This window comes from Chaetodon auriga, chromosome 20 (assembly GCF_051107435.1).
Source record: "Chaetodon auriga isolate fChaAug3 chromosome 20, fChaAug3.hap1, whole genome shotgun sequence".
NCBI lineage: Eukaryota > Metazoa > Chordata > Actinopteri > Chaetodontiformes > Chaetodontidae > Chaetodon > Chaetodon auriga.
The window spans coordinates 6,923,287-6,947,853 of record NC_135093.1 but is presented as its reverse complement, the minus strand read 5'-3'; the positions used below and the strand labels follow the sequence as shown (position 1 = coordinate 6,947,853).

The 24,567-nt window shown below is 47.6% G+C and overlaps 1 protein-coding gene across 7 annotated transcripts in view; it reads right to left on the bottom strand.

Annotated features, from left to right (window-relative positions):
- Positions 1–157: 157 nt before the first annotated feature.
- The window catches only part of LOC143338812 (C-terminal-binding protein 2), a 92,808-nt gene continuing 68,398 nt past the window's right edge, over positions 158–24,567 (bottom strand). For 4 of the 7 annotated variants that reach the window (XM_076759563.1, XM_076759560.1, XM_076759564.1 and 1 more), the window contains 8 exons: positions 17,659–17,813; positions 13,641–13,785; positions 11,857–12,063; positions 7,822–8,036; positions 6,424–6,554; positions 4,386–4,513; positions 3,788–3,905; positions 158–2,057 (listed from right to left, as the gene is read on the bottom strand). In XM_076759563.1, coding sequence (XP_076615678.1) covers positions 1,877–2,057; positions 3,788–3,905; positions 4,386–4,513; positions 6,424–6,554; positions 7,822–8,036; positions 11,857–12,063; positions 13,641–13,785; positions 17,659–17,813 — 1,280 coding nt within the window. In that variant the 3' untranslated portion in view covers positions 158–1,876. Of the gene's footprint in view, positions 2,058–3,375; positions 3,442–3,787; positions 3,906–4,385; positions 4,514–6,423; positions 6,555–7,821; positions 8,037–11,856; positions 12,064–13,640; positions 13,786–17,658; positions 17,814–24,567 lie in introns of all 7 variants that reach the window. The other 3 variants (XM_076759566.1, XM_076759567.1, XM_076759562.1) reach the window with 2 other exon arrangements.

The window sequence follows — 24,567 nt, the reverse complement described above, 5'->3', positions numbered from 1 at the left end:
ACACATTTGCTGCTTCTGTTAGCGGGACCTGACCACACTTTGGCGCCCCCCTGTGATAAAAGATAACCTACAAGTTCACGTCAGATTACAGCAAAGGGACGAACACACTACTCGTAACACAACATACAGGACAAAAAGTGTCGGTACAGACAGCTGGTTCTCAGAATCGCATCTTTTATTTGAACTGCACTGAATGCTAAATGTTCACCTTGTACAAGAAACAAATACAAATACTCACACTAAAAACAAAAACATACTGCTGGCTGCCTCTTCTGCTATTGTTGGGACACTAAGTAGGAGTTTCTGCTATTGCTCTTACAGAGTACAGGATGCCCCAAAGAACCTGGCCTTCGATAGAACAAAGAAAATATAAGAAGGAGAGAAGAGAGAGGGTGGATCACATAGGACTATGGTTATAGGAACATTTAACTAGGCAATACAAATCTAACAGGACTCTTCAAAACTCTTTAACACCAAAAATGTGGGATGCGCCTTGTATATAAAAATACCACAATGGAGAGGAAGAGGGAGGAGAGAAAATATCCAGACTAACCAGATTAGTCTCATCTTTTTTTTTTTCTCAAAGACAAAATTCTGGGAATAAACAATATCTGCAAAAAAGTGTTTTCCTGAGTCATTAAGAAATGAAGTTTGCTTTAACCCTTTCCTGTCTTCAGTGTGAAATGTGCTCAAAGAAGCGAGGGCGGCGGCAGGCGGGCGGGCAGGCGGCGGGTCGCTGTGTGCACGCCGCTGCCGCAAAGATGAGATCGGTTGTCCGTCATCGGAGATGTCCGTTTGTGAACAGGAGAATCAGATGCAGTCACACTAACTTCATTATTTGCTCTCTGGTTGTGAAAGAAATCCTTCCTCCCAGCTCACACTGACACCAACAGCCAAAAGGAAAAGGTCAATACTCAGCCGGCGGCTCCCCCGAAATCCAGAGAACCTCAAACTTCAGCTACAGTCAGATGTATAAAGTGAATGTTTAGTGTTTTCTACAGACAGCTTACAAAAATAATCCAAATATACTGGAGCAACTTATGGAGTTAATGGTCACGGGTGCAGAAGAAATCCCTCATACTGTGTAGAAGTGCCCTCAAGTGGTGAAATCATGGAACTGCAGCTGAGACAGCCGGCATACTGTATGTATTATTGCCAGGAAAGGGTTAAAACCCACTCTAGATTACTATAACTGATGAGCAATCTTTTCCTTTTATTTGACGAATGATAAATATATATAAGTCAATAATCCATTTTTAGTCATTCACACTAAAGATTGAAAGAAAAAAATTAATAATTCTCTTCTGAGGCGTAATGAGGGGCCTAAACAACACACATTAGTTACATAAGGAGGGTTGGAGCTGGGTGGAGGAGAGGCGGGGAGGGATGGGGAGGGAGCTGGGGGGGGGGGGGGGGGGGGGAGGATCAGGTCCAGTAGCACAAGATGCCAAAGTTTTTCTCTTGTTCGCCCATAGGTGTGTTGAGATGTGGGCCTACGTTTCCCATGAGCTCTGAGGTGTAGGAGGGTGGGGGGCGGGACAGAGTCTCATCGGGTAATCCCGGAGCGCTAAAAACACTGGACTCTGTGTCCACAATCATAGGCATGTCCCGAAAAAACAAAACAAAAAAAAAAAACCATCATCAAAGAGTAAAGTCGGTACTGAGCCCAAAGAGACAGAGAGTAAAAACTAAAACGTTAAAAGTACAAATTCCCCCGGAACACTGCTCTTGTTCCCAGTCGCTGACTGATTTTACAGGCAGCCGCTTGTGTTGCTTCACTGTCTTTTGGTCCCAGTTGGTCGGTTGCTTTGCGATCGGTTGGTTCTGAGTGTCGACGGGTCGGGTGAGATGTTGCCGTTCTGCATCCCCTCTGCTGCTATTGCTCGGTGAGGTGCTCTCTGGTCTCGCCGTGTTTGGAGGGCTGGTTGGGCGACGGGGCCTGGGAGGGGTGTGTACCAGAGGGCAGGGTGTGGGCGATGGGCACCCCACCTGGCACCATGCCCTCTAACGCCCCCGGGATGCCGCCCGGAGCCACTCCAACTACGCCAGGCGGGTATCTGCGGAAGGAAGCGGGAAGGTCGGAGGTGAGTGTTCAGAGACGGAGCGACTCTGATGTGCTGCCTGCTCACAGGTCGACTAGCCCACATTCCCAACACCGAAGAAGATGCTACTGGCTCTTTTCTGCCACCGGAGCTTTTTCAGGAAACTCTTTAACCTCATTTCAAGTTCCTGCTCTTAAGGTGTCACTTTCCACTGCTTTACATTCGAGGATTTTAAGCAGAAATGAGATGCCAGCTTCTTAAATCTGAATATTTCCTGGTTTTCAAAGACTTCTATCAGAGTAAACTGAACATCTTTGGGTGTTAAAACTGCTGGTTGGACAAAACGAGACACCTGAATGCATCACCTGTGATGGGCGTTTTTCACAGTTTTCTCACATTTTATGAACAATTAAATGGAGAAAATCTAACCAATGATGAAAATTATTGTTGCTGTGATAATTGTGTCAATGCAGTTTGTACCTGAGCAGGAAAATAATCAGAAAACACACTCAGCTTTGCAGAAAGGTGTTTTTTGTATTTTTAAAAATCCATCAAAATATCACACAACCACATAAACGTGTCGTGTCACCGTGTGGCAAACTACCGATTACTCGGCTTTTATGGTTAATTGTTTAGTCAAAAAACAGGTTTAGACTGTTAACGAGCTCTGAGAGCCAAAGTGATGACTTAAAATTGTTTTGTCGGACCAACAGTTCAGAATTCAAAGGTGTTCAATAAAACAGGAAAAAAAGCAGCAAATCCTCAGATTTGATGGGAGGAAAGATCACAATAAGGCGGCGCCCCTGAAGGATCACGGCGGGAGACTGCTGCGGCGTTCCCTCTGATCCACAGAGGAAGGCTGAGCTGTGTCGTATTTATTATGTAACAGACGCCAGTTGTGACCTCAGCTCTCCTTTCTGTCAAATCTGCAGAGGAAACTATCAGTGTTGTAACTGGATTTGACCATCAACCGCTCCTGTGGATCAGAGGGAACGCAAACAATACCATCGTGACCCCTCTGGGACTCCGTACAGTGACCAGAAAGAAGAAAAAGGACGATAGAGTTCAGAGACTCCTTCCCCAAAAACCCGTAAGAAGGAAACCACAAAGCACGACTCCACCCATGAAACTGCATCTGAATGGCTTCCAGTCATGCTTACTGGGACACTCAAAACCCACACTCGCTGCATCCATCTCTACTCTGTGTTCAGTCAGACAGGTGAGTGCTAGGAGGGGGGTTATAGAGGGGACACACATCAGGTGAGCTCAGGTGAGAGGGTCTTATCCGGGACCTCCAGACAAAGAGGCTGTTGGCCCGGATGGTCGTATTTACCTGCTCCTGATCTAGGCAATAATTTTGTCTTGGGGGACACCGGTTGTTACGGCCGGAACGGTTTGGCTGCGTGAAAGAAGCACATGGAGGCGGACATGCTGAGATCAGGAAGAGTCCACGGGGGGGGGGGGGGGACATGGTGAGCAGAGTTACCTTTCTACTGCTACACAGGACAGTAAGTCAGGGGAGGGGGACTAGCATCTATAGAGGGGCGGTGAGTTCATTTAAAACAGTGAATATAGTCGAAAAATGAATCAGCATTCTAGAGAATTTCTTCATTAACAAAGCAAGAAAGACATTTTGTTTAGAAACACTGTGAAAACACTGATTAGCTTTTAGGTTTTACTGACATCCTAACAGAAACAATGCAGGGCAGCTTTTAACGACGCTACAGACGGAAAGGTGTCCTGACCTGTAGGCGGCGCCGTTGAGCTCAGGGTGGACGCCCGGCTGATCCATGACTGCCCAGGGTGCCGTGGTGACGAAGAACTCCTTGTTGACGCAGTTTCTTAGGCTGTCTGGGATTCGGCCTGTCACACCAAACACACACAGTTAACAGCGCACCAGCGTAACACACACACACACACACACACACACACACACACACACACACACACACACACACACACACACACACTCCGAAAGGCCGCGGCGTGTTAACGGGGACGAGCGACCCGGCGACGCCGAAGCGTTAATGAGTTCAGACTGACAAACGCATCAGGCTTGGATGCGCAAATGCAAATTAAGATCATTTAACAATCTGGATGTTTTCTGGTGCCCCCCCCCCCCCCCAGGCTGCGCTCTGCTCAGTGCGGCATCGTGGAGCTAATGATGACATCTATTAGGAGGTCCAGATTTAATCAAGGCTGCCCAGGGCCTACTGAAGTGGAAATGTGACATCTGGGAAAGAGAGACGAGCAACAGGTCACGCAGCAGACTGAGGGCGACTGCGAAGCCGTGGAAAAGGATTCCACGCCGCCACGTCACAGTGATGTCAGATCTGTTCGTACCCGTGATGGCTCTTCGGATCTCGGTGGCGGCCGCCTCCCTCATCTCCAGGGAGGCCTGCTCGCTGTACCAGGCTGTGTGCGGCGTGCAGATCAGGTTCGGGGCGTCTTTCAGGGGCCCCTGAGCAAAACTACAACACAGAGACAGACGACAGAAGAAGAGTTTAGTCAAATCAAAGCTGCGCTCAGATGTGTGTTTCCTCCAGTGACGACAGGAAGATTTGTAAAGTCGGATGTTATGTGACACAAATTATTATTATATAATTATTATAGTTATTATTTTTATAAACCCATGTTTGACCTCATCAGCTTCATTGATTTTTGTAAATATCTGCTTATTCTGAGTCTGATGCAGCAACACGTTTCAAACACGTTTGGACAGGAGCAGCTAAAGACTGGGAAAGAAGTGGAACGCTCCAAAAACACCTGTTTGGAACACTCCACAGGTAAACAGGTTGATTGGTAACAGGTGATAGTGTCACTCACAAGCGAGGGTGGAGCGAGGTTTGTGAACACATGATTGGATGAAGGATGTTACTGCATGGACTCTTTAGAAAACTGTTGTCGGTAAACACAGTTTGTTTGCAGATGATTTCATTCTGTTGTTATTTGTGTTTTAACTCTTTTGGAATCGGATGTGCGTCTTATAACGTGTCTTCAGGGGATCTTTCAGCCTCGTACGCTCACATGATGCAAAATGTGAGCACTGGTAAGTAATTTTGCCAAATAAACGACAGAAATATAACAGTTATTAACATTTTAACACTGATTGTTCTGACACAGAGATATTACACTTCCACCGAGCGCCGTCGCTTTCTCCATTTTTTGCTCGAGTGCAAGTCGGTGCGTTAAAATACAGCCGTGAGCATTTCTTTGTTTTTTGCTGTGCGTGACATTATCAAACATGGCAGATGTTATTTATCATCGGGGCAATCACGAAGCCCGTTCATGTGCAATCAGCTCGCTTGATATTCTAACTAATTTCCATTCAATTTGTTTCTAAAACGTCTAATGTTTGTGTCTCATCTTCATGACTATTGTCTGGAAACATGGCCAACGGGAGAAAACACCAGATCCTGTTATTCACACACGCCACAATCGCTTTCCTCCTTCTCCAAAACTTCTCTCCCTCATCTCCATCCTCTCGTGCGGCGCTGAAGAGCAGCTCTCTCTCCCTCTATCCTTGTAACACCTCGCCTGGTTGTGTGTGTGTGTGTGTGTGTGTGTGTGTGTGTGTGTGTGTGCGTGCGGTGTGTAACGCCTCAGCGGTGCCCTGAATCAGTGTCGTGTTGTGTGGGATGGAGGGCCAGAGTTATGAAACACTCCCCTGTTGACATATTGGGTCAGCGGAGCATGAGCTCCAGCTCCATCGGGCCGAGTTTCAGCCTTCTCGAGCAGCCAGTCAGCCGAGCAGCCGTCCAGAAACAAGCGGCCTCCAAACCTCCCTAACTGCCCCTGATGCGTGAACAACACATCAACACCAGTTACCCCCTGAGAGGGGGAACACGGTTCTTAGGAAGGTGGAAAAGTGGGAGGCGTGTCAAGCTGTTTGGCCTCTGGTGTGCAAATAGAAATGGAGATTGTGGCTCAGAGCTGTAACGCAGTGGCGGGGAGATGCTGAATATTACATAAGTGTTCACAGTAGCATTTCCAATCTGAATTCTTTGCTTCAAATTTAGATAAATCTTCAATGCAAATTGGTTTTCAAAGCGTGTAGGGCTGCTTTTCAACGTAACCACGTCCCACAAACACAACCCCATTTGCTCCTGATGGGAGCGAGGAGGAGAGGGCGCACTCGACCATCCACCTGCACCTTTAACGGGTTTTAGTTTCCTCTGAGGGGAACAAAGCGAGCGCTCCATCTACCTGCAGGGCCCTGAAGGAGCCTTTTAGAGGAAGATGAGGTGCCCTTAACTCGTCACGTCTGCCACAGTTCCCGCCTGCCTGCCTGCCTGTCTCTCTCCTCAGCTGCCTCTTTGTGTAGCTTCTCGCTTTCTTTCCCTTCCCGTGCACCCGATCCGTCCCTCTAAGCGAGGCTTACGTGAAGGGCTCCGTCTCGTGAACGTCCAGGGCGGCTCCGCGTATCCTCCCCTCCTTCAGCGCCTGGGCCAGGGCCTTCTCATCCACCAGGCCTCCCCGAGCGGTGTTGACCAGGAACGCACCCTGACGCATCTGCGGAGCGGCAGACAAGCAAATACAAACAAATCAACACAGAGCAACAGAGGCACAGCCAGCTATTCACAGACAAATGAGCAGACGCGTCAAGCCTGGCAGGCAAATTAATCTGTCTGATCTAAAACGGAACATCCACCTGGAATGGATGTGAGCGTTTGAGGGTCTTAAAACACATTACTCAAGAGAGAAATTGAGAAGAAGAAGAAGAAAAAAAAAAAGGAAATCGGTGACACCTTTGTTGTGCCTGACACCTGGAAGATCTAGGAGAGAGACAGCACCTGGGAAGAATACTGTCAGATGTGGGAGAGAGAACAGCCTTTATCCAAAACCAAGAGATGATATGAGGGATGAGGGATGAGCTGAAAGACGAGGCAGCGCCACCACCCCTTGCTGCTTGTGAGGAGGGAAAAAAAAAAAGGCACAACAAAAAGTGTAAGAGGGAGGAAGAAAAAAAATCAAATGAATATGCTCAGAAAGAAAGTAATCCCTTAATCTTGACAAAAGCTGAAATCCAAGGGCATGAAAAGCCTTTACGCTGGCAGGCAGTCTTTTATTAGGCCTTGGTGGGTTTGACACACACGGAAACACACAAACACACACACGCACGTTTCCACTTTAGAAGCTGCGAGCAACTGCCAAGACTTTTGCTGAGGAAAGAGAGGAAAGTGTTCTTTCATTGCAGCACTTAAGAGGCAGCTGAGAATCTTAAGCTTCGGAAAAGACGCACAGTTAACTCGGTTAGGCTACACCCGCTTCTCCCCGCGCGCTAAGACCGGGAGAAGGACACACGAGAGGCAGGGAGCAGCGGCCGGGAGGGGACGCGCTGCAGTTCCCCGGCTGCCCTGCAGGTGTCGCCCCAGGCGGCGCCTCGGAGTGCACTTATTGACTCGGAGAACAGCGCTTCCCCCCTCGCGGTGCTCTCAGCCCCCCGCTGCGCAGCCGCGTCGATATATTTGCTGTAGCCGTGGGCTGCCGCTAATTGCATTTGACAGAGCAAAGGAATGAATTTGTGTCCAGCTTAAGATAAAGAGCGGGGAATGTGCGAGGCAGGGAGGCTGCTGCCATTTCCTCTCCTCTTTCTTTTCCTCCGCTCTGTCTTTACGTCGACTATAATGCTCTTTAGGAGAGCCTGCAGGCTGACAGAGCAATAATACACCAGCAGCTCTGCGCGTCTACCTGCTAGATAGCGCCGCATTAAGCTCGGGTCAGGTCACCGCCGCTCGGCGCCGTCTCGTCCACGTGCGGGTGCGTTCGAGCTGCCTACCTGTTTGATGGTGAAGTCGTTGATGAGGTGGTGGTTGTGTTCGTTCAGGTTGCAGTGCAGGGAGACGCAGTCGCTCTGGTACAGCAGGTCCTGCAGGGTGTAGACGCGCTGGACGCCCAGCGAGCGCTCCAGGCCGTCCTGCAGGTAGGGGTCGTAGAAGATGACGTTGAAGCCGAACACCTTGGCCCGCACCGCCACGGCCTGGCCCGAACGACCTGCGGACACACGCGCAGAGGCGTTCATTTGCTTCTGTGCACAGTCGAACACGCTTCATATCACACTGAGTGATGGATTCAGTCCAGTGAACACGGACAGATTATATAACCTGGACAGTGTTGATCATATATGCTATGAAAATAGCCTTTAGCATAACGCAAGAATACAAAAATAATAAGCTTCAAATCAATGTCGAGCTCAGAAGTGTGATATTTCCAGGTGAGTTCAGTGTTTCTGAGGCGATACACCTGTAGATCTTACAATGAAAACTCAAGGCGTAGTTTGATGACGTGGTGAATTAGTGGGGGATCATGGGAGTTGTGGTCTTCGTTGTTAAATACCTATTACCATCCTCACTCTCTGACCTATCATCCGGTGCTTCCTGTGATGGACGACCAGTGAAGCACAACCTTACCCGGAATAAAAATGACTGCAGAAGCTGAATCATCATCAGTGGATATTTTTAGTAAAACTCCAGGAAGTAAAGGGCTGAATACACAACGAGCATGACGAGATCGAAATAAGACGCTCTCATATAGACAGCTTAAAAATCTTTACCGGTGATTCATCAGGAGGGTGTGAACATAAATTCTAATGAAGCTATTAAGTTTTATCAAATCATGTCTCATGTAACGATGGCTCCGCTCCGACATCCTGTTTTCACATAAACGATATCATCTTAAGGAAGTAAAGGGGTCCTTTGTTCGTGTCGACGTTTGCTAACGTTGGAGAGAAAAAGATTAATGGCGGGATGAGTGATGGAGGACTGATTTCGCAGGAGGAGGACGATGCGTGGCGGCTAGCCGTGAGACGGTGAATCAGAAAGTGGCTCTGTAGTACATCAGCCTCTCCCCTCCGTCTCTCACGGCCATTTGTTGTGTAGGCTGAGAGTGGATGCCTGCTCCCGCTCAGCTGAGGCAGAGTGATGGAGGGCTGGATGCTGCTGCTCGTGGAAAGGATCGATAAGGTCCTTTACACTCTCAAGATCCTCTCTTTGTGATGGAGCATTATGTCCTGCTCTTAGGCTCCACGGTTGAGGAGAATCATTCTCTCTCTGTCGTGCTTTAAAAAAAAAAAAAAATCTCTTTCAATCTCAGCCAATAAGAGTCGGCAGCATAAAGGCTGGGTGACAACTGCCCTGTAATACTTAAGCAATCACTCATTCTTTTTCATGATGGTGATGGATTACAGCTGCTTCCCTTTGAAAAAACGTCCTGGAGTGATAAATATTCTTTTGGTGTATCCACTCTCCCTCCACCGGGCCTGTGCACTTCGACTTCTCTTACTTTATTCTCTACATTTCCCAGAATACCTTTTTAAAAGGCGCAGGGCACGAGCGTGAACTTGTTGCATTCAGCTGCTGGTTATAAGTGCAGGCTGAACGGTACGAGCAGCGGCAGCGGGGGGAATGAGTTCTTCCAGTCAGTTTGAAGCAGACCAGGTCACCTCGTGGCTGCTCTGCAATCAGATTAGCTGAGGCTGCTGCGGGGATGTCGGACTTGGCATCTCGGCTTCTTCCACGATGATTTTCTGCCTGTGTGACTGTCGGCAAATTGGTGCAAAGTGGTGGGTTTAGAGAGAGAAACGGCGTCTCTTCGATTCTGAGGGATTTACAATAATGTTTAGTTGAATTTTTTATCTGAAATATTCCCATTTCTGTTCTCCTGTAGCTGCAACACAAACTATAAGACAAGTCTTTTTTCACTCTAATACGGAAAAACCAGAGAATCCAGAACAGTTCGTCTCCTTCCTGCATCTCGGAGCCTCGCGCCGAACAGTCCCCCCCCCCGATCAATGCCACTAAAAGACGTTGATCGGAACGTTTCGATCTCTCGCTCTCAGCGGCAGACTTTAGCTTTGTGTTGCTCATTTATCCGCAGTCGAAGGACGAGGACGACGCCAAAGTGTGGAGCCACAACACAAAGATTTGTGAAATCCGCTCGACTCAGCCGGCCTGGTGGCGGTGACTGGTCAAGGCCAGCGTGAAGGAAACAATGCTGCTTTTGTAAAAACAGCCCATTCAGTGTTCATGTGTGCAGCGGCAGTGAAAAAAACTGTTGGTCGAGGTCTTGTGGATTTCTCCTGAACACATTATGTTGCTGATATTCTCAACAATGCAGCTATAGAGCCTGGCGATGGGGTCGGAAATGATATTAATTAAGACATTTGCCATCATTGATATATGTCATGACAGCTGAAAGCTTTAAAAAGCTAACAGGCTCAGCTTCTCCAGCTGATTTTATTGGGTTTAAACTACAGAATCATTCATTTTAATACTTGAATACTGAAAAATTACACACATTACTGAATTATCTGAACATAGCTATGATACACACTCGCTCTCATGTCGGAGCGGCAGATGGGAAGAGAATCACCGTCGCTGCTCAGGTGACTTTTCAGGGATGTCTTTATATTTCTCTCACTGTTAATGTTCCTGCTTTATTGCTTTTTTCTGTGTGCGTCGGATGAAATTGTGGTTTTTCTTCGTCTTCACCTCTCTCTACTCTTCTTCTGTTTGTTGAGCCATGCTAGCTGATGCTAAGAGCTTTCTGCAGCATCCGTGTGCAGCATTATATGAACAACTACGGCAAGAACAGCAAGTGAAGTAGGTCACTACATTTGTTACACCTTATAAATATCAGGCTGAGTTTTCAAATCCTCCTTTAAGATGACAGAAAGATGGAGTGAACGGCGGCATTTCCTCAGGCGAGAGCATCATCCTTTAAGAGTATCATTCTGTGATCAGCTGTGCAGAAATGTGCAGGAAAGGGAATCGCTGGGCGTGAAACTAATCCAGGGAGTGAAGTCAGATCGATACAAATGAATGACTTCTTAAATAACTGTTTTTAAGAGTGTACAGGCCTCACAGGTTGGCACGGCGGGTGCTTAAAGTGCTCCCGGGTCCACTGTCGCCGCAGAGCCAGAGGTTTGCTTCAGCTGGCTGTGTCAGTGTGCGCAGAGTCCTACAAACAAACACCAGGAGGCCTTCGCTCTCCCCAACCTCCCGCTGACAATGGGCATTGTTTTGGAGATGGCTTGAGCCAGAAAGAGCGAGAGAGGAGGCCGGAGGTGGGAGGACTGGGTGACAAAGAGAGAGAGAGGGAGAGAGGTGTGTGTGTGTGTGTGTGTGGGGGGGGGGGTTCTCCCTGCCAGGACCTGCTGTTTGGGCACATTAAGTTGAGGAGGCTGTCTGGGACCTGTAGGGGGGCGGAGGTTGTGTGTGTCTGTGTGTGTGTGTGTGTGTGTGTGTGGAGTGTATATGGACATAGAGATAAGGTGGCACTCTGGAAAGGCTTGTGAGAAGACAGAGCTTCTGTCAGCCCACTGATATTGAGACAGAGCAGAGTGATGCACAAACACACAAAATCGTTATTAAAACAGGTGCAGGGAGGGGAAACACATTAACATACACACACACACACACACACACACACACACAGAGGCAGAATGCAGTCTACCATGAGGGGCTTGATTATGGCAGAGCAAGGTGTCGAGGGACAACAGTGACAGAGAAGAGTGGAGAAACAGAAGAAGAGAGAATAATGGAGATATAATGGTGAGCATTAGAGCGGTGGGATGAGAGAACAGTGTGGCGGAGAAAAGGAAGCCAGCCCGCAGGGAGGCGAAACAGACAACCTTGAGATAATCTGTGGGACGGGCAGAGGGAGAAAAATAACCTTATCAGGGCAGGAAAACAGAAGGCACGCTGAGCGGCGAGAGGATATGAAAACAGAGAAGGAAGAGCGAGGAAAGGAAGAAACGCCGGAGGAGGAAACTAAAAACAAAGAGCAGCAGAAAAAAAAAAAAAATCGCACTAACCGAAGCCGATGAGGCCCAAGGTCTCGCCACGGATGCGGGCGGCGCCGGACGCCACCTCGCGGATCTGCTCCACGCTCTGGACCCGCGTGCCCTCCCGGAGAGCCTGGTAGAGCCAGGTGTTTCGCCGGTAAAGGTTGAGGATGTGGCACAGGGTGGAGTCCGCCGTCTCCTCCACAGCTGCCGAGGGAATGTTACACACAGCGATGCCTGAAGAAGGAACACACACACACACACACACACACACACACACACACACACACACACACACACACACACACACACACACACAGAGCAGCTAATTAATCTAGCTCAGGGCTAAAATGTGTCTGAAATCAATATCATAATTATAATTATGGTATTTTTCCAATATAAACTGCCCTGTTTTGTCCTGTTTAATTACAGTGTGACCAGTTAAAGATATTGGTTCTTACTTCACTGAAAACACATCATCATGAGAACAAAGACATGAGTAAAGGAAGAGAAGTGATAAATTTGGTTTATTGATACATATCAACATGTATCACCTGATGGCAAATCATCAGATTGATGCTGCGTGTCACTCCACTGGAACTAAGCCTAAAGAGACAAAAGTTGCACAAACTCAAATAAATAACTTTGGTCATTTTTAATTACAGTTTTCCTAAAATCGCTCATTTAGGCAACGCTGATCGTATCGTGGTAATACGATCCCACTGCACGTCAAGATAAGACACACTGAATTACTGCAGTAGCTTAAGTTTTGTGCACAATGAAGCAAGTTTTAAGGCACTTTCTGTCAGGATCTCCTCCGGTCGAATTATTTTGTTGCCTTCAGGGAATTCAAAGCTCTGACCTTGTGGTATTACCTTGCCTATCCTCCGACAACACAAAGATTCTCATTATCGACACTTAAGCGCTTCTGCCTGCCCTCGTCCTCCTCTAACGTCCTCATCCCACTCTGTATCTCAGAGTAACAGCGCAGTCGTCTCTGGACGGCAAAAAATAGCCAGAGCCCGCTCAATCAATGGCCCCTTTTCTTCTCCCTGAGAGCAGCCGTCATATCAGCGCCGCCTTCTCCAGGCACGATAGCTTTTGACTCCTGCGTTGCGAGGCAGAGCGCGCCTTCGGTGAGTGGGTGGCAGTTAGACACAGTATCTCGCATTGGCAGGGAAATGGCAGCTTTGTCAACTGTAAGGGCTGTTTGAGCCACCAGCCTGCTGATATAAGCCTGGGTGGTGGTTCAGAGAGAAGACTGAACTCTCCTCTCTCTCTCTCTGTGTGTGTGTCTTTCCCTTTCTGTCTCTTTGAACATTCTGGCTCACAGTGGGATGTCCAGCATTCATCTGACTCTTTAATTCACTCTTTGATCCCGTTCTGAATATCCATACAGCAAAAAAAAAAAAAAAAAATGGAGGAAACAGTAAACAGGAAGCAGCCCTTTAGGGAAAACCACGATTGCCTGCGCGATCTTGTTTCTCACCTATAAATACGGCGCTCACTTTGGCCGAATCACCGCCATTTTCCACACGCCACATTGCAGTGGCGTGCTGAATCACCCTCCTCAAAATTCACCTAAATGTGATCACAGGCGCCAGAGGTTTCACGTCTGATTAATGAAGCAACAAACAAGCGAATGAGCAGACACCGATCTGCACTACTCCGTGTGAAACAAATCAATACAAGGTGGCACGAGGTAAACTTCAAAGCAACACAAGTCTGCTAAGATCGTCCTCAGACATGAAAACAAAAATCTCCAAGCCTTAAACAGAAAAATGCACATGAAACACTCATTCGGGAGCTCATACCCAGCTCTCCGGCAGCCTTGATGTCGATGTTGTCGTAGCCGCTGCCGATGCGGATGATGATTCGCAGAGCTTTGAACTTTTCCAGGTCCTCTCTGGTCAGGGTGATGGTGTGGTACATCATGGCCCCCACTGCCTCGTTGAGCACCTGCAGACACACATCGACGAAATGATTTCTCTTTTGTTGACCATTCATTCATGCAACACTGGTCCAGCTGAGGTCCTCACGACAGTCACAAGATCACATTCCCTCCAGAGGAGCCGTGAAAACCACATCTGCCGCGACTTCAGACGGAGCTACAGACGTCACATGGCCATCAGGAGCACTGACACACACTCCTTTTACAGACCTGCGCTGGAGTGGAACAAGTCATTTTACTGTGTCAGTTTCTGCACAGTCATCACAATCATACCCAGACCCCGAGGGTGTTTATGGACAGAAGATCTGCACAGAGAGGTCAGGGCAGCTGCAGGTCCCAGGATGAACGTTAAGGTGTGACAGATGTGCATAACAGCATCAAGACACACCTACACAGAAAGATGACAAAGCATTCTTAGGTGTTTAATGTACTTGCAGCAGTTGCATGTGTGTCCGTCCTGGATGAACGGTGCCTCCAGTTTCCCTAAATCAGAGCGAGGGTCTAAGAGAGTGAGAATGTGATATATTATGCACACTGTCAAACCCTCTGAGACAAACCTGCAATTATGGGTTGTATAAATAAATTTGCCTCGACTTGAGTCAGCTTGAGATGTATTGTGGCTGCAAGTTGGCAAAGTGAGAACAGAAAGTGCGTCTCCAAGCCAAATGTATGATCTCAGCGCAACCCCAATTATGTCACCAACCTGAAAGGAGAGACAGCACCGTGGCTGCAGCCCGCGATCATTTTCACAATTAATCGATTAGCTGCTTGATCTAGAAAACGTTTTGTTTGTCCACAACCCAAAAATACTCAGTTTACTCTCATAGAAATGTGAAGAAACCAGAAAATATTCACATTTAAGAAGCTGGAATCAGAGAATTTTAACTTTCTTTTCTTTAAAAAAAAAATCACTCAAATGGTGATTTAATAGCTTATTTAATAGTTGACAATCAATCTATTAGCTGTTGCAGCTCTGAACATCCTGTATTATTCTTCTTTTAAACTGAATCTACTGTGTTCAGGCAGAAAGGGACCCGGACTCCTAAGTGCTTTCTAAATAACCACATGGTGGCGCTGTTGGAATCGACCCACTTGATCCTCGCTTCATGAGCCAACTTTCATCCACATCTAATCCAAATCTCTTAACAGGGTTTTGAGATCTCCCGCTAAAAAAACAGCCAAAGACCCTCTCAGCGCAGAAAATTAAAAATGCACTTGAGTCAAACACCTCGGGCTGAAAAGAAAAGTCTAATTCAGTCACCTCGGGGGGGCGTCGCTGTGAAACGCTAATCCCTCTGCCACTTGACATGGACAAGGTGACCCGGCTTGTGATGCAGGCTGATGTGGATCTAAACTATTCCCCCTCAGTATCAGCCGCAGCCTCTGTCAGCGCCTAAATAATGGCTCTCCAGCCAAACTGCATTAGCTTTCCTGTGATTAGCAGATTAGCTCTGAATTTCCATACTGCTTTTATTACAGCCGCGTCCCGGACAGGCCTTCCAGATACTAGTTCAAGGTTAAAGCCCACAAAAAAAATGCAAACACGCACAGACACACACGCACACACACACACGCTCTTCTCTCCCTCTGGACTGAGCCTGAAGGTCTGGTGCTGTTTTTGGGTTGGAGCAGGAGTGTGTGCAAAGAGGCTTTTTTTTTTTCAGGGGAGATTTACTCTGATTGCAGTTTATTTTAATGGAAACTCTGACCTGATCTACACCCTCCTCTCCACTGCAACCAAACCTTACTGCGTCTATCATTTCGGACGATGCCTGGGCTCTTCTGACACGTCAGCCAGGCCTCCCCTTTTGGAGAAATTTTTAGATTTAGGTGATCCGCCGTGCAGTTTGTGTGCGTGTGTTTGACTCTGTCTCACTGAGGCAGATTTTCTGGTTATGAGGTCATCCCACTGGTGAGCAGCGTGCACTGGATGAGAGGTGGCTGTAACACTGAGAACAGACTTTCTCCACCTGGCAGGGAAGATGTGCTGCTCAAAACGTCGCTGTTAAGCATTTAGCACTTCTAAAAGCCTTGATGACGACGTTAAACAACAGAGAAAAAAGGCTTTAAACGCTGCAGAACAACATCACACAGTAATGTGGAGGATGCTGTCAGGAGAAAGCTATGATCCTTTATTGATTAAATCCATTTCAGCCGTGCAGCAGAGATGTGAGCTTTAATAAAAGACATTCTTTGTGCGAACATGGCAGAGGAAAGCTTACATAATAAAAAAACAGCTGCATACCATGGAGAGCATGGACTTGAAAGATTTGACATTTTGTGAAATACACTTAATCGCTTTCTTGCTGAGTTACATGAGACTGACACCACTCTCATGTCTGCACAGTAAATACGAGGCTACCGCTAGCAGACGGTTAGCGAACGTCGAGTGCGTACTGGAAACAGTGGGAAGCAGCTCGTCTGTCCACAATAACTGCAGAGTAAAATGATATGTTGTGGTTTTAACAGAGGGTTGTACGTGCCGGGCGCTGCCAGGCAAGCTGCTGCCAGACTTTGTGCTAACCCAAGCTAACCGGCCGCTTGCGGTTGCTTCATTGTGCTGTGAGAGCTCCATCTTATCTTAATTCATAACATATTTTTATTCTATTTATTCATTTATTTCTAAAATCTTATCCGCCTCACGTCATATTAGTGTAAGTTGCGTCTGTTTTGTGATGTGAATCGCTGCTGTAACACTGCAAGTTCCCTTAGGGGATCAATAAAGTACAGCAAAAGTAGGAAAAACAAAACATCACTAGATCATTTGATTCAGTGAACAGTCGTCAGTTGTTGCAGGACTAATCTGAACCTGAACGTCAGGCAGTTTACAATGCGATGGGCCAGTGCTGACTCTGTGCCATACAGGCCATCATCCAACTTTTAAAAGCCTCATGTGACTGAGAAAGACTCGGGATCATCGACCTTGGATGATGATGCAGGAGCGCAGGTGCTGCGTGCAGGATCTGGTCTCACTGAAGTGGTATTGTAACTCCATTTTGATCAGTCCTGGCCCGTGTGTTTCATCATCCCCCTATCGCCTGAGAAATAAGGGATTACTCGGTAGAGGACCTGACATAACCTCGGGCCACTTCCATATTCCACACCTGACGAGTCTCTCCTGTGAGTTTCTGTATTTTCTAGTGTGGATGGACGAGAGTGCAGCAGCTGGTGTCTGGCCTGACAACATCATACTGAAACTGAGTTATCAGCGCGGCATCTCCGCATCCATGCCGCAGAAAGAAGAGATTGGACATTTTCAATCTACACCTCCCCTCTGGGTATCTCGACTGCAAGTTATTACTGTGAACTGCTGAATATGCTGGCGAGGTGAACATTACAATCATGTTTCTCCTGATAAGGCAGTGTTAAAACAAACAAAAAGCTACCCGCCCCTCCTTCTCCTCGCCGCCCAAGGTCTTTGATTGAATTGATCTCTATGCAAATGCTTGGTTTTTAATATGTCCCATTTTCATAAAAACAGCGAGAGGAAAGATGTAGCGGCTCTCACTCCGTCTGCAGATGGAAAGATAGCACTTTGGTGTTACCCATTTCAGTAGCCATATATTGTTTTGCAGCCACGGCGCTGCATAAAAAGCAATAAAGAGCCTTTACAAGCCAATGTAATTACACTGCATCCCCGACATACAAGACTCTCTATTAGAACAAAGGCACTGATATAGGCATTGCACTCTGTGGCACAAAGTGACATTAAATCATAATGAAGCCACTATATTTTAACTGGTGAGTGCGTATGGAGCCAATATAACGTGCTTCACATATCAGCGCTGTGATAGGAAAAGAAGGAGGCAGACGTGAGTGAGTGACATCCTCATGCCGTGAGGTGGAGCAGCGGGTGTGAGTGTGTGTGCGAACTCTTCTACCTTCTCGTGTATCTCCTGTGTGGACTGAGCGTCACAGAAGGCGACAGTAGCCAAGTCTTTAAGGATGGGCATCTCCACGGTGCAGTCGCGCCCGTCCAGCAGCGCCACCAGGGGGCGCGGATGCATTGGCCCGTTCATGATTTGGGGCCGAATACCTGGAGACAGACGGAGAAAGCGAGCAAGATTACTTTAGGTGTAAAAGAATATGTCGAAGCCCCTTATCACTCATCTTACATCCTACACTTCGTACCCCTGAGCTGCAGAAAAAACCTGCTGCTGTTTTTTTTTTTTTTTTGTTGTTGTTGTTGGGTGCTGATGTAAGTGTCAGGGATGGTTATCCCAAAACAATCTGCATGGCTAGACACCACAAGGTCTGAGTGGTACAATATGGTACGCATAAGTCGACAAAGGCAATCACAAATAGTATTGAAAACACACACACACACACACACACACACACACACACACACACACACACGGTTTTACTGGAAGAAACACTCACTGTCCAATTTAATAGACCAAAAATCAGCAATTGACACTCTTCCGCCAGCTGGAGTCAATTTATCACAATTTCCTTGAAAAATAAAAGACTTAGATGACAATAACTTCTGTGTGTGTGTGTGTGTGTGTGCGTCAGTGAACTTGTGTGTGCCAATTAGCATACAGCAGGAAACAGAGCTTCTCTGAACTACCGAGTGTTGCTCAATAAATCAATGCACCTACTCAAGACTGGATTAGACCACAGCCTCACTTACAGGAATCCTGTCGATCTCATGGCTCCAAAACACTTACATCACACGCAGAAACCCTCACCGACGCAGACAAGCGAAGGAGAGTGGATAAGAATACACTACACACTCTCTGCACGTGCACACACACACACACACACACACACACACACACAGTCCCTTGTGTCCGTATGGCAACACTAACACGGACACACTTTGGTTGTTCTCATTTCTCAGTTCAAGGGAGAGGATTCAACGTTTGCCTCAGTGTGAGTGGAACCAGCAGCTGTGGAGCAGAGGATGAAAAAAAAAAAACACGGAGAGAAACTGCGAGCTAAACCTTTAGAAATGAGTTTCACTGCTGCCCTGCCTCAAAAGAGCCATGTATCATTGAAATGGAGAGCGTTAGAAAAAAAAACGCTACAAGCCTGAAACAAACCCACAGCCAACTCACAACTGCACTTCAGCGCACTTGACAAAGTGCGTGTCGCAATTCTGGTTTCGTCTGCGCTCCGCTCTCTCTCCTTCCCCCTCGCCACTTTTCTCACTTGAAGTGAAGAGAGCCGCGAGGAGACGAGCTCCCCGGTGGGCCGACCTTCTCACACATCCCACTGAAGAAAGACGTGTCGCGCCGAGAAGACAGACAATTATGAGTCCTGCTTCATACAATGTTAACAAGTGAGGAGCATCAATATTCATGCTGCGTGCTGCTCAGAAGCCAGCCAGCCGATGGATGGACCTGAGCTGGAGAGCAACTGTTCCCCTCTGAGTACCAGCGTCCTGACACCGCACAGGTCATGATCTTCACTCCGGCTCAGCAGCTATGAATCTGTCCAAGGCCAAAAATCACTCTGAAGATCTAAAACAACAAGATCCCCTACGGATCCCCCGCTGCGCATTTCATGACATCACTTTCTTATCTCATGTTTTACTGCTAAGATCCGCATCTGCATGCTTAAGTGTGACCTCACTACGTGCATGTGTGAGCGCATCTTAAAAGTTATCCCGAAGATTAGGATGACGTCAGACTCCAGGGTGGAGATAAGGAGCAGGGTTGAGGGAGGGGAACGAGTGTAGAGGTGGAGAGGGCTCATTAGGGACATGCTCTGTGGGATTACTGCAGCAGAGGAGGCTGATTAGGGCAGATAAAGGTGAGATTAGGAGATTTAAGAGTGAGAAAGTTTGTGTGCGGGCCATACGACGAAGAGGGAAAACAAACAGGTGGGACGGGGAGGCAGGAGAAACAGCGAGACAGAGAAGAGTGAAATTAAAATGTAAAATGAGCGCGCATAAAAACAGACTAAACACCGCCTGTTAGCTTAAAGAGCTCCCGAGAGACATATCAGAGAAGAAGAGGAGGATGAAAGGAGAGAGCGCATAAACGACAGGAGGGAGAGACGTCAGAAAAGGCCGGCTGACAGAGAGCGAGCAGTCCAGCCTCTCAGGGCGGAGGGAGGGCCGCCGCGGAGGTGTCATCTCCTCATGCCATCCGCCTATTGTGATCACCGAACAGGCGTCGGCTGCCAGCTTTGATGCACTTTATTTTTGGCGCCGCCGGCATCTGAGCCGCGTCGAGGTCGAAGGCGCAAACGCCCGTACCCTCCTCGCACTCTCGGTGCAAAGGGCAGAGGACGTGTTTTCTCTCCTGACAGACAGACGCCCCCCCCCTCCTCAACCAAAGCCCACCACCAACCACCATCACTGCTTCTGTGCCTACTTATCACACTCCCCGTCCAAGACAGGTGACATGATGGCGGGAAGGGTGAGCCGTGGCGACTTGGCTGTCTGTGCCACATCTGCAACTGACAGCACGTTGAATATTAATGGAGGCAGATGGGCGGTGGAGTCCATTACACCAAACTGGAGAGGGTGTGACAGAGTGCACTTCTGAGACGGTTCACACCTGCACTCAAGTGCTGAAATTATAAGCTGATTAATCAATGGGCAGAAAATTGATTAATTGTTAGTCATTAATCAAACCAAAATATTAAATATTCACAATTTCTACCTTCTTAAATGAGGATTATTTACTTCACTGCACTATTTCCTGACATTTTATAGACTAAAAAATTGATCAATTCAACGTAGAAGTAACACACTGATGAATCAATAATGCTCCAGCCCCAAAGTATTTATCAGCTTGATTTGTGGATTTGCATGTCAGTTAGTTTTTCCACCTTAAAGCTGCATTTATTTTTGACCACTAGGGGGCAGAAAAACATCTAACGTATCTGACAGATACACGGTTATGAAAAAGCTGTTACGACTGTTGTGTCCCAGCATGCATAGCTTTAACGTAAACATTCACTTGGAGTCGTGCTTCTGTCCACCTGATGAAATCTAATATTCACTTGTCTTTGATCTCTACTTCGGCCTCCACCAACCCCTGAGAAGACGTATCAGGCTCTTAAGGAGCTAGATGCTAATTTCGACAGCTAGTTGCTAACTATGACAGTGCTGTGCAGGTGATGCACAATGAGCTAATAGGAGCTTTTTTTTTTTTTTTTTTGCACAGACTCAATAATAAATGAGCATTAAAGCCAAAACATGAGCTAAAAATCTGCAGATTTTGATTGACTGCAGACTTGATTGACTGCAGCAGCACGAGCGAGCGCTTTCATTACTCAGGCATTTGATTCAAAGGTAATACAAAAAATATTGATTGTGGCATTGCAGGTTCGCAGCGAGCAAGGCTGTCCTTGACTCGCAGAAAAGACCCACGACACCTGTGACCTCCCCCCTGCCTCATTTAAGCCACTAGTTACTGGCTTATGCAGATTATAGACAGCAGCGGGTGTGCAGGTGAGAGGAGCCGTGGGTGAGGCGGTCAGGGAGAGGAAAGGCTGGCAGGCAGCGCCGAACCCCTCCGGCAAAAGTTCGACAGGCTGAACTCCATGAATCATCAGCTGGGTTTCTCTCTGACCTTTCAATCTCTTACTCTTTCAATCTGCCTCTCGCCGACTCTTCTCACCGTTACATTTCACCACTTCGTCTGCAGAGCTGCATTTTCCCACATCGCTCCCTGTACGATAGCATCTTCTGACAGCTCCTCCTCTCTGCCGACGTCTAGCTCTGTATCTGTTTGCTCGCCATGTATATCTGCTTCTCCTTCCTTTATCTCTGTTTTCACGTAAATCCCTTCCCCACCTCTGCCATCATTCCTCAGCTGTCTCTTCGTAATCACTGCCCCCACTTTCTCTGTCATCCTTTCACCCCAACCATCATTCAATCTCCCCCTTTTCTATCATTTTCCTTCCTTCCCGCTCGCTCTGTCTGTCTCGGAGCCGGAGTGTGTATTTGTGTACGTGCATCCTCCTGTGTGACAGATTGATTCGCACTCTGCTGATTTTGATGGAGAGGAGATGATGTATTCGGGCAGGGGAAGCAGGGAGGTGACAGGCAACACTCCCACTGTGGTACACTGACAGCATGTACATCAAACCAGTCTTAACCAGAACCAGTGGGTCTGTCAGCTGTACAATACCGCAAACACTCAGTTCTCATGCATCCGTGACATTCATCATCTACTCCTATGGACTGTTTAAATGAGCAACATGTTGCAGTTTAAAATGTTATGGCATTACAGCCAAAAACCTGCATTAATATTGTAAATAAATGATATTGTGGTTCTTTGATTTCATTTGGGATTTAACTCCTTGCAGGGTCACACTCTCCCCACACCTTTAAGTATCAAACACAGGTTCTCTGTCGCTTCGCATGGAAACTCACCTCCACTGTGACAAACAACCTCTTGTTTCCACAGTGCCGTAACAGCTCGTTCAGCTGCGACGTGCGGGAATAAAACAGGGTGTTCAGGAGGTCTGCCATGTTCTCCGCAGGCTCCTGTGCTGCCGCCTGGTCTACAGCAGCCGCGAGCTGTCTGACTACAGACACCCGGAGATTCAAACTGAGCCACAGATCGAGCCGAGACTAGAGGAGGACATATACTCACATACGGTGCGTCAAATGTCAGCAAATGCGCACAGTGAGGGTAGGGGGCTGTGGAGTGTTTGGGGGGTGGGGGGGTGGGGGTCACGTCAGAACCGCAGGAGGCAGAGTGCTCTTAATTTCCCTCCCCCATTAATTAATCCCCCTCATTTCCTTTCCTCTGTGTTCTCGCTTCCTCTGCTTGTTGCTAAACTGTTGCCAGGCTGCGAATGTGTGTGTGTGTGTGTGTGTGTGTGTCAGTGAGAGTGTGTGTGTGATGATTTGGGACAAGAACATTTTCGCTGAGGGAGGTAGCTGCTGTCGTTGGTTTACCTGCCAAAGCAGTAAATGCATGTAACACACGTGCGCACACACATACACACGCCGCCTGCTGGGTCTTCTCTGTGCTGTACTTCACTGTCAGATGCAGCGATGCAAATATTTAGCATCGAAACTATTCGTGATGCGCATTTGCTACGGCTGCAAAGAATACAGTCGCGGCAGATTTGAATAATATTCACGTTCTTTGTGAAAATACTTTGAAGACATATATTGATGTGCGAACTAAAAAAATGCCCCCGGTGTGTCAAGGCCTTTAATCGATACGCTCTTTTTTCTTAATAATTAACTTAAAGGATTTTAAAATGTCAAAACACAGCGACGAAACAACCTTTCAAGAAATCCCCGTTACAAGCAACCGGACTTGATTCATCCCATCGATAATCCAAAAGCTTTTCACAGATGAGATCTTATTTAATTAAACTATTAATTGAGTAACTGTTGTCACTCGTCAGATCCGCATCCCACATCAGCCACATCCCACTGATCTTCATTCATCCCCCCATGACAAGGCAAAACACCTCTGCCTCCTCAGCTGTAATGACGCAAGAACCACCTTGAATCACTCTTTGGTGACAGCTGCGGCCTAAAAGCATCACACGAAAATTTAGAAAGGAATCCTCTCCACTTCATGAAAGCTAAAAGAAAAAAAAAAAAGGTTTTCACGATGATGAAAATGGACCTTGAAATTACATCCATAGCTGCTAGATAATGTGTTACTAAAATCTTTTCAAGTCCCTGCAATAAAAGGTGGCGAGCTCAGTTAGCCGTCTATAAACAGAACATTTTTCTCAATTAGAACGCACAACAGTCGTCAAAAGATGAGAACTGGGTCACAATGAGAAGTATTTTGGAAATCTAGGTCTCCGGTGAAAAGGCGGAGGCTCGAAACCACTCGACGTAGATGACTAGCATTTGTGAGATCAGACTTTGTTTTTTTTGCTCGATCTCTCTCAGCCATCGGTGCTTTAACGCTAATCATTCCTGTAGACGAATACTTGTGGAACCCGAGCTCGGCCCCGGCTGGAGGCTGCGGCTCCCGAGCCAGCAACACTTAGTCAGAGTCTGGCAGCAGGACGCAGCCGAGCGGCGCACCGGGAGATGAGGCCAGAGTTTCCATTATGTGGGGAAGGGAGCTGGGAGTTTCTTCCTACCGCTGGCCTCCGCCGCTGGTGTTATGTTGCCTCTGTGAGGGGAAGAGGGACCAGAGGGGAAGAGGGAAACGCAGTTGTTTTGTGGTCAGGAAAATACGCCGAGGAAAAAAGCAACAGAAGTCACTTTAGTGGTAATGGGAGACCAGACGAGCCCTCCTCCACGCTATCATCATCTGCTGCCATCGGTTACCTAGCAACCCCACGCTGCTGTTGTTGCTGCAGGTGGCTCCTTCTTGGCTGCATGGGTGGGTGGGGGCTGCTGCTGCTGCTGCTGACCGCCAGCAGCTACGGCCATTTACTGTGCCACCGTGAGCAGCACCGTGCTGAAACATGACCCACATCCCCTGGTTAACGCACGCAGCCAGGCAAACAGGAAGAGGCCGCGTGCGGCGGAGGGACAAGCCCACCGAGTGGGCTTCTCGTATGTGGCCTGTGGACACACTGTGTGCAGGGTTTGGATCCAGTTCCACGTTGGCTTGATTCTCTAACCAATCTAATTGTGATCTCTTTTTATTAGCAAAGAGGAATCTAGAAAACATTCAGGTCGCAGGCTCCTCAGAACAAATCGCCACCGAACGCAGATTTTTGCCAACTGAAACGGAAAATGTCGCTGGCAGCTGATTTTTATCAGCTGTAGCTAATCAATGATAATTCTCCAAGTAACTTGCTCAAAGGCCAAACTGAAACTTGGCTGTTGTCTGGCTAATGTGCTCTCTGCAATTTGGCATCTGTGCTCAGCCAAAGATAATTTGTTAAAGACA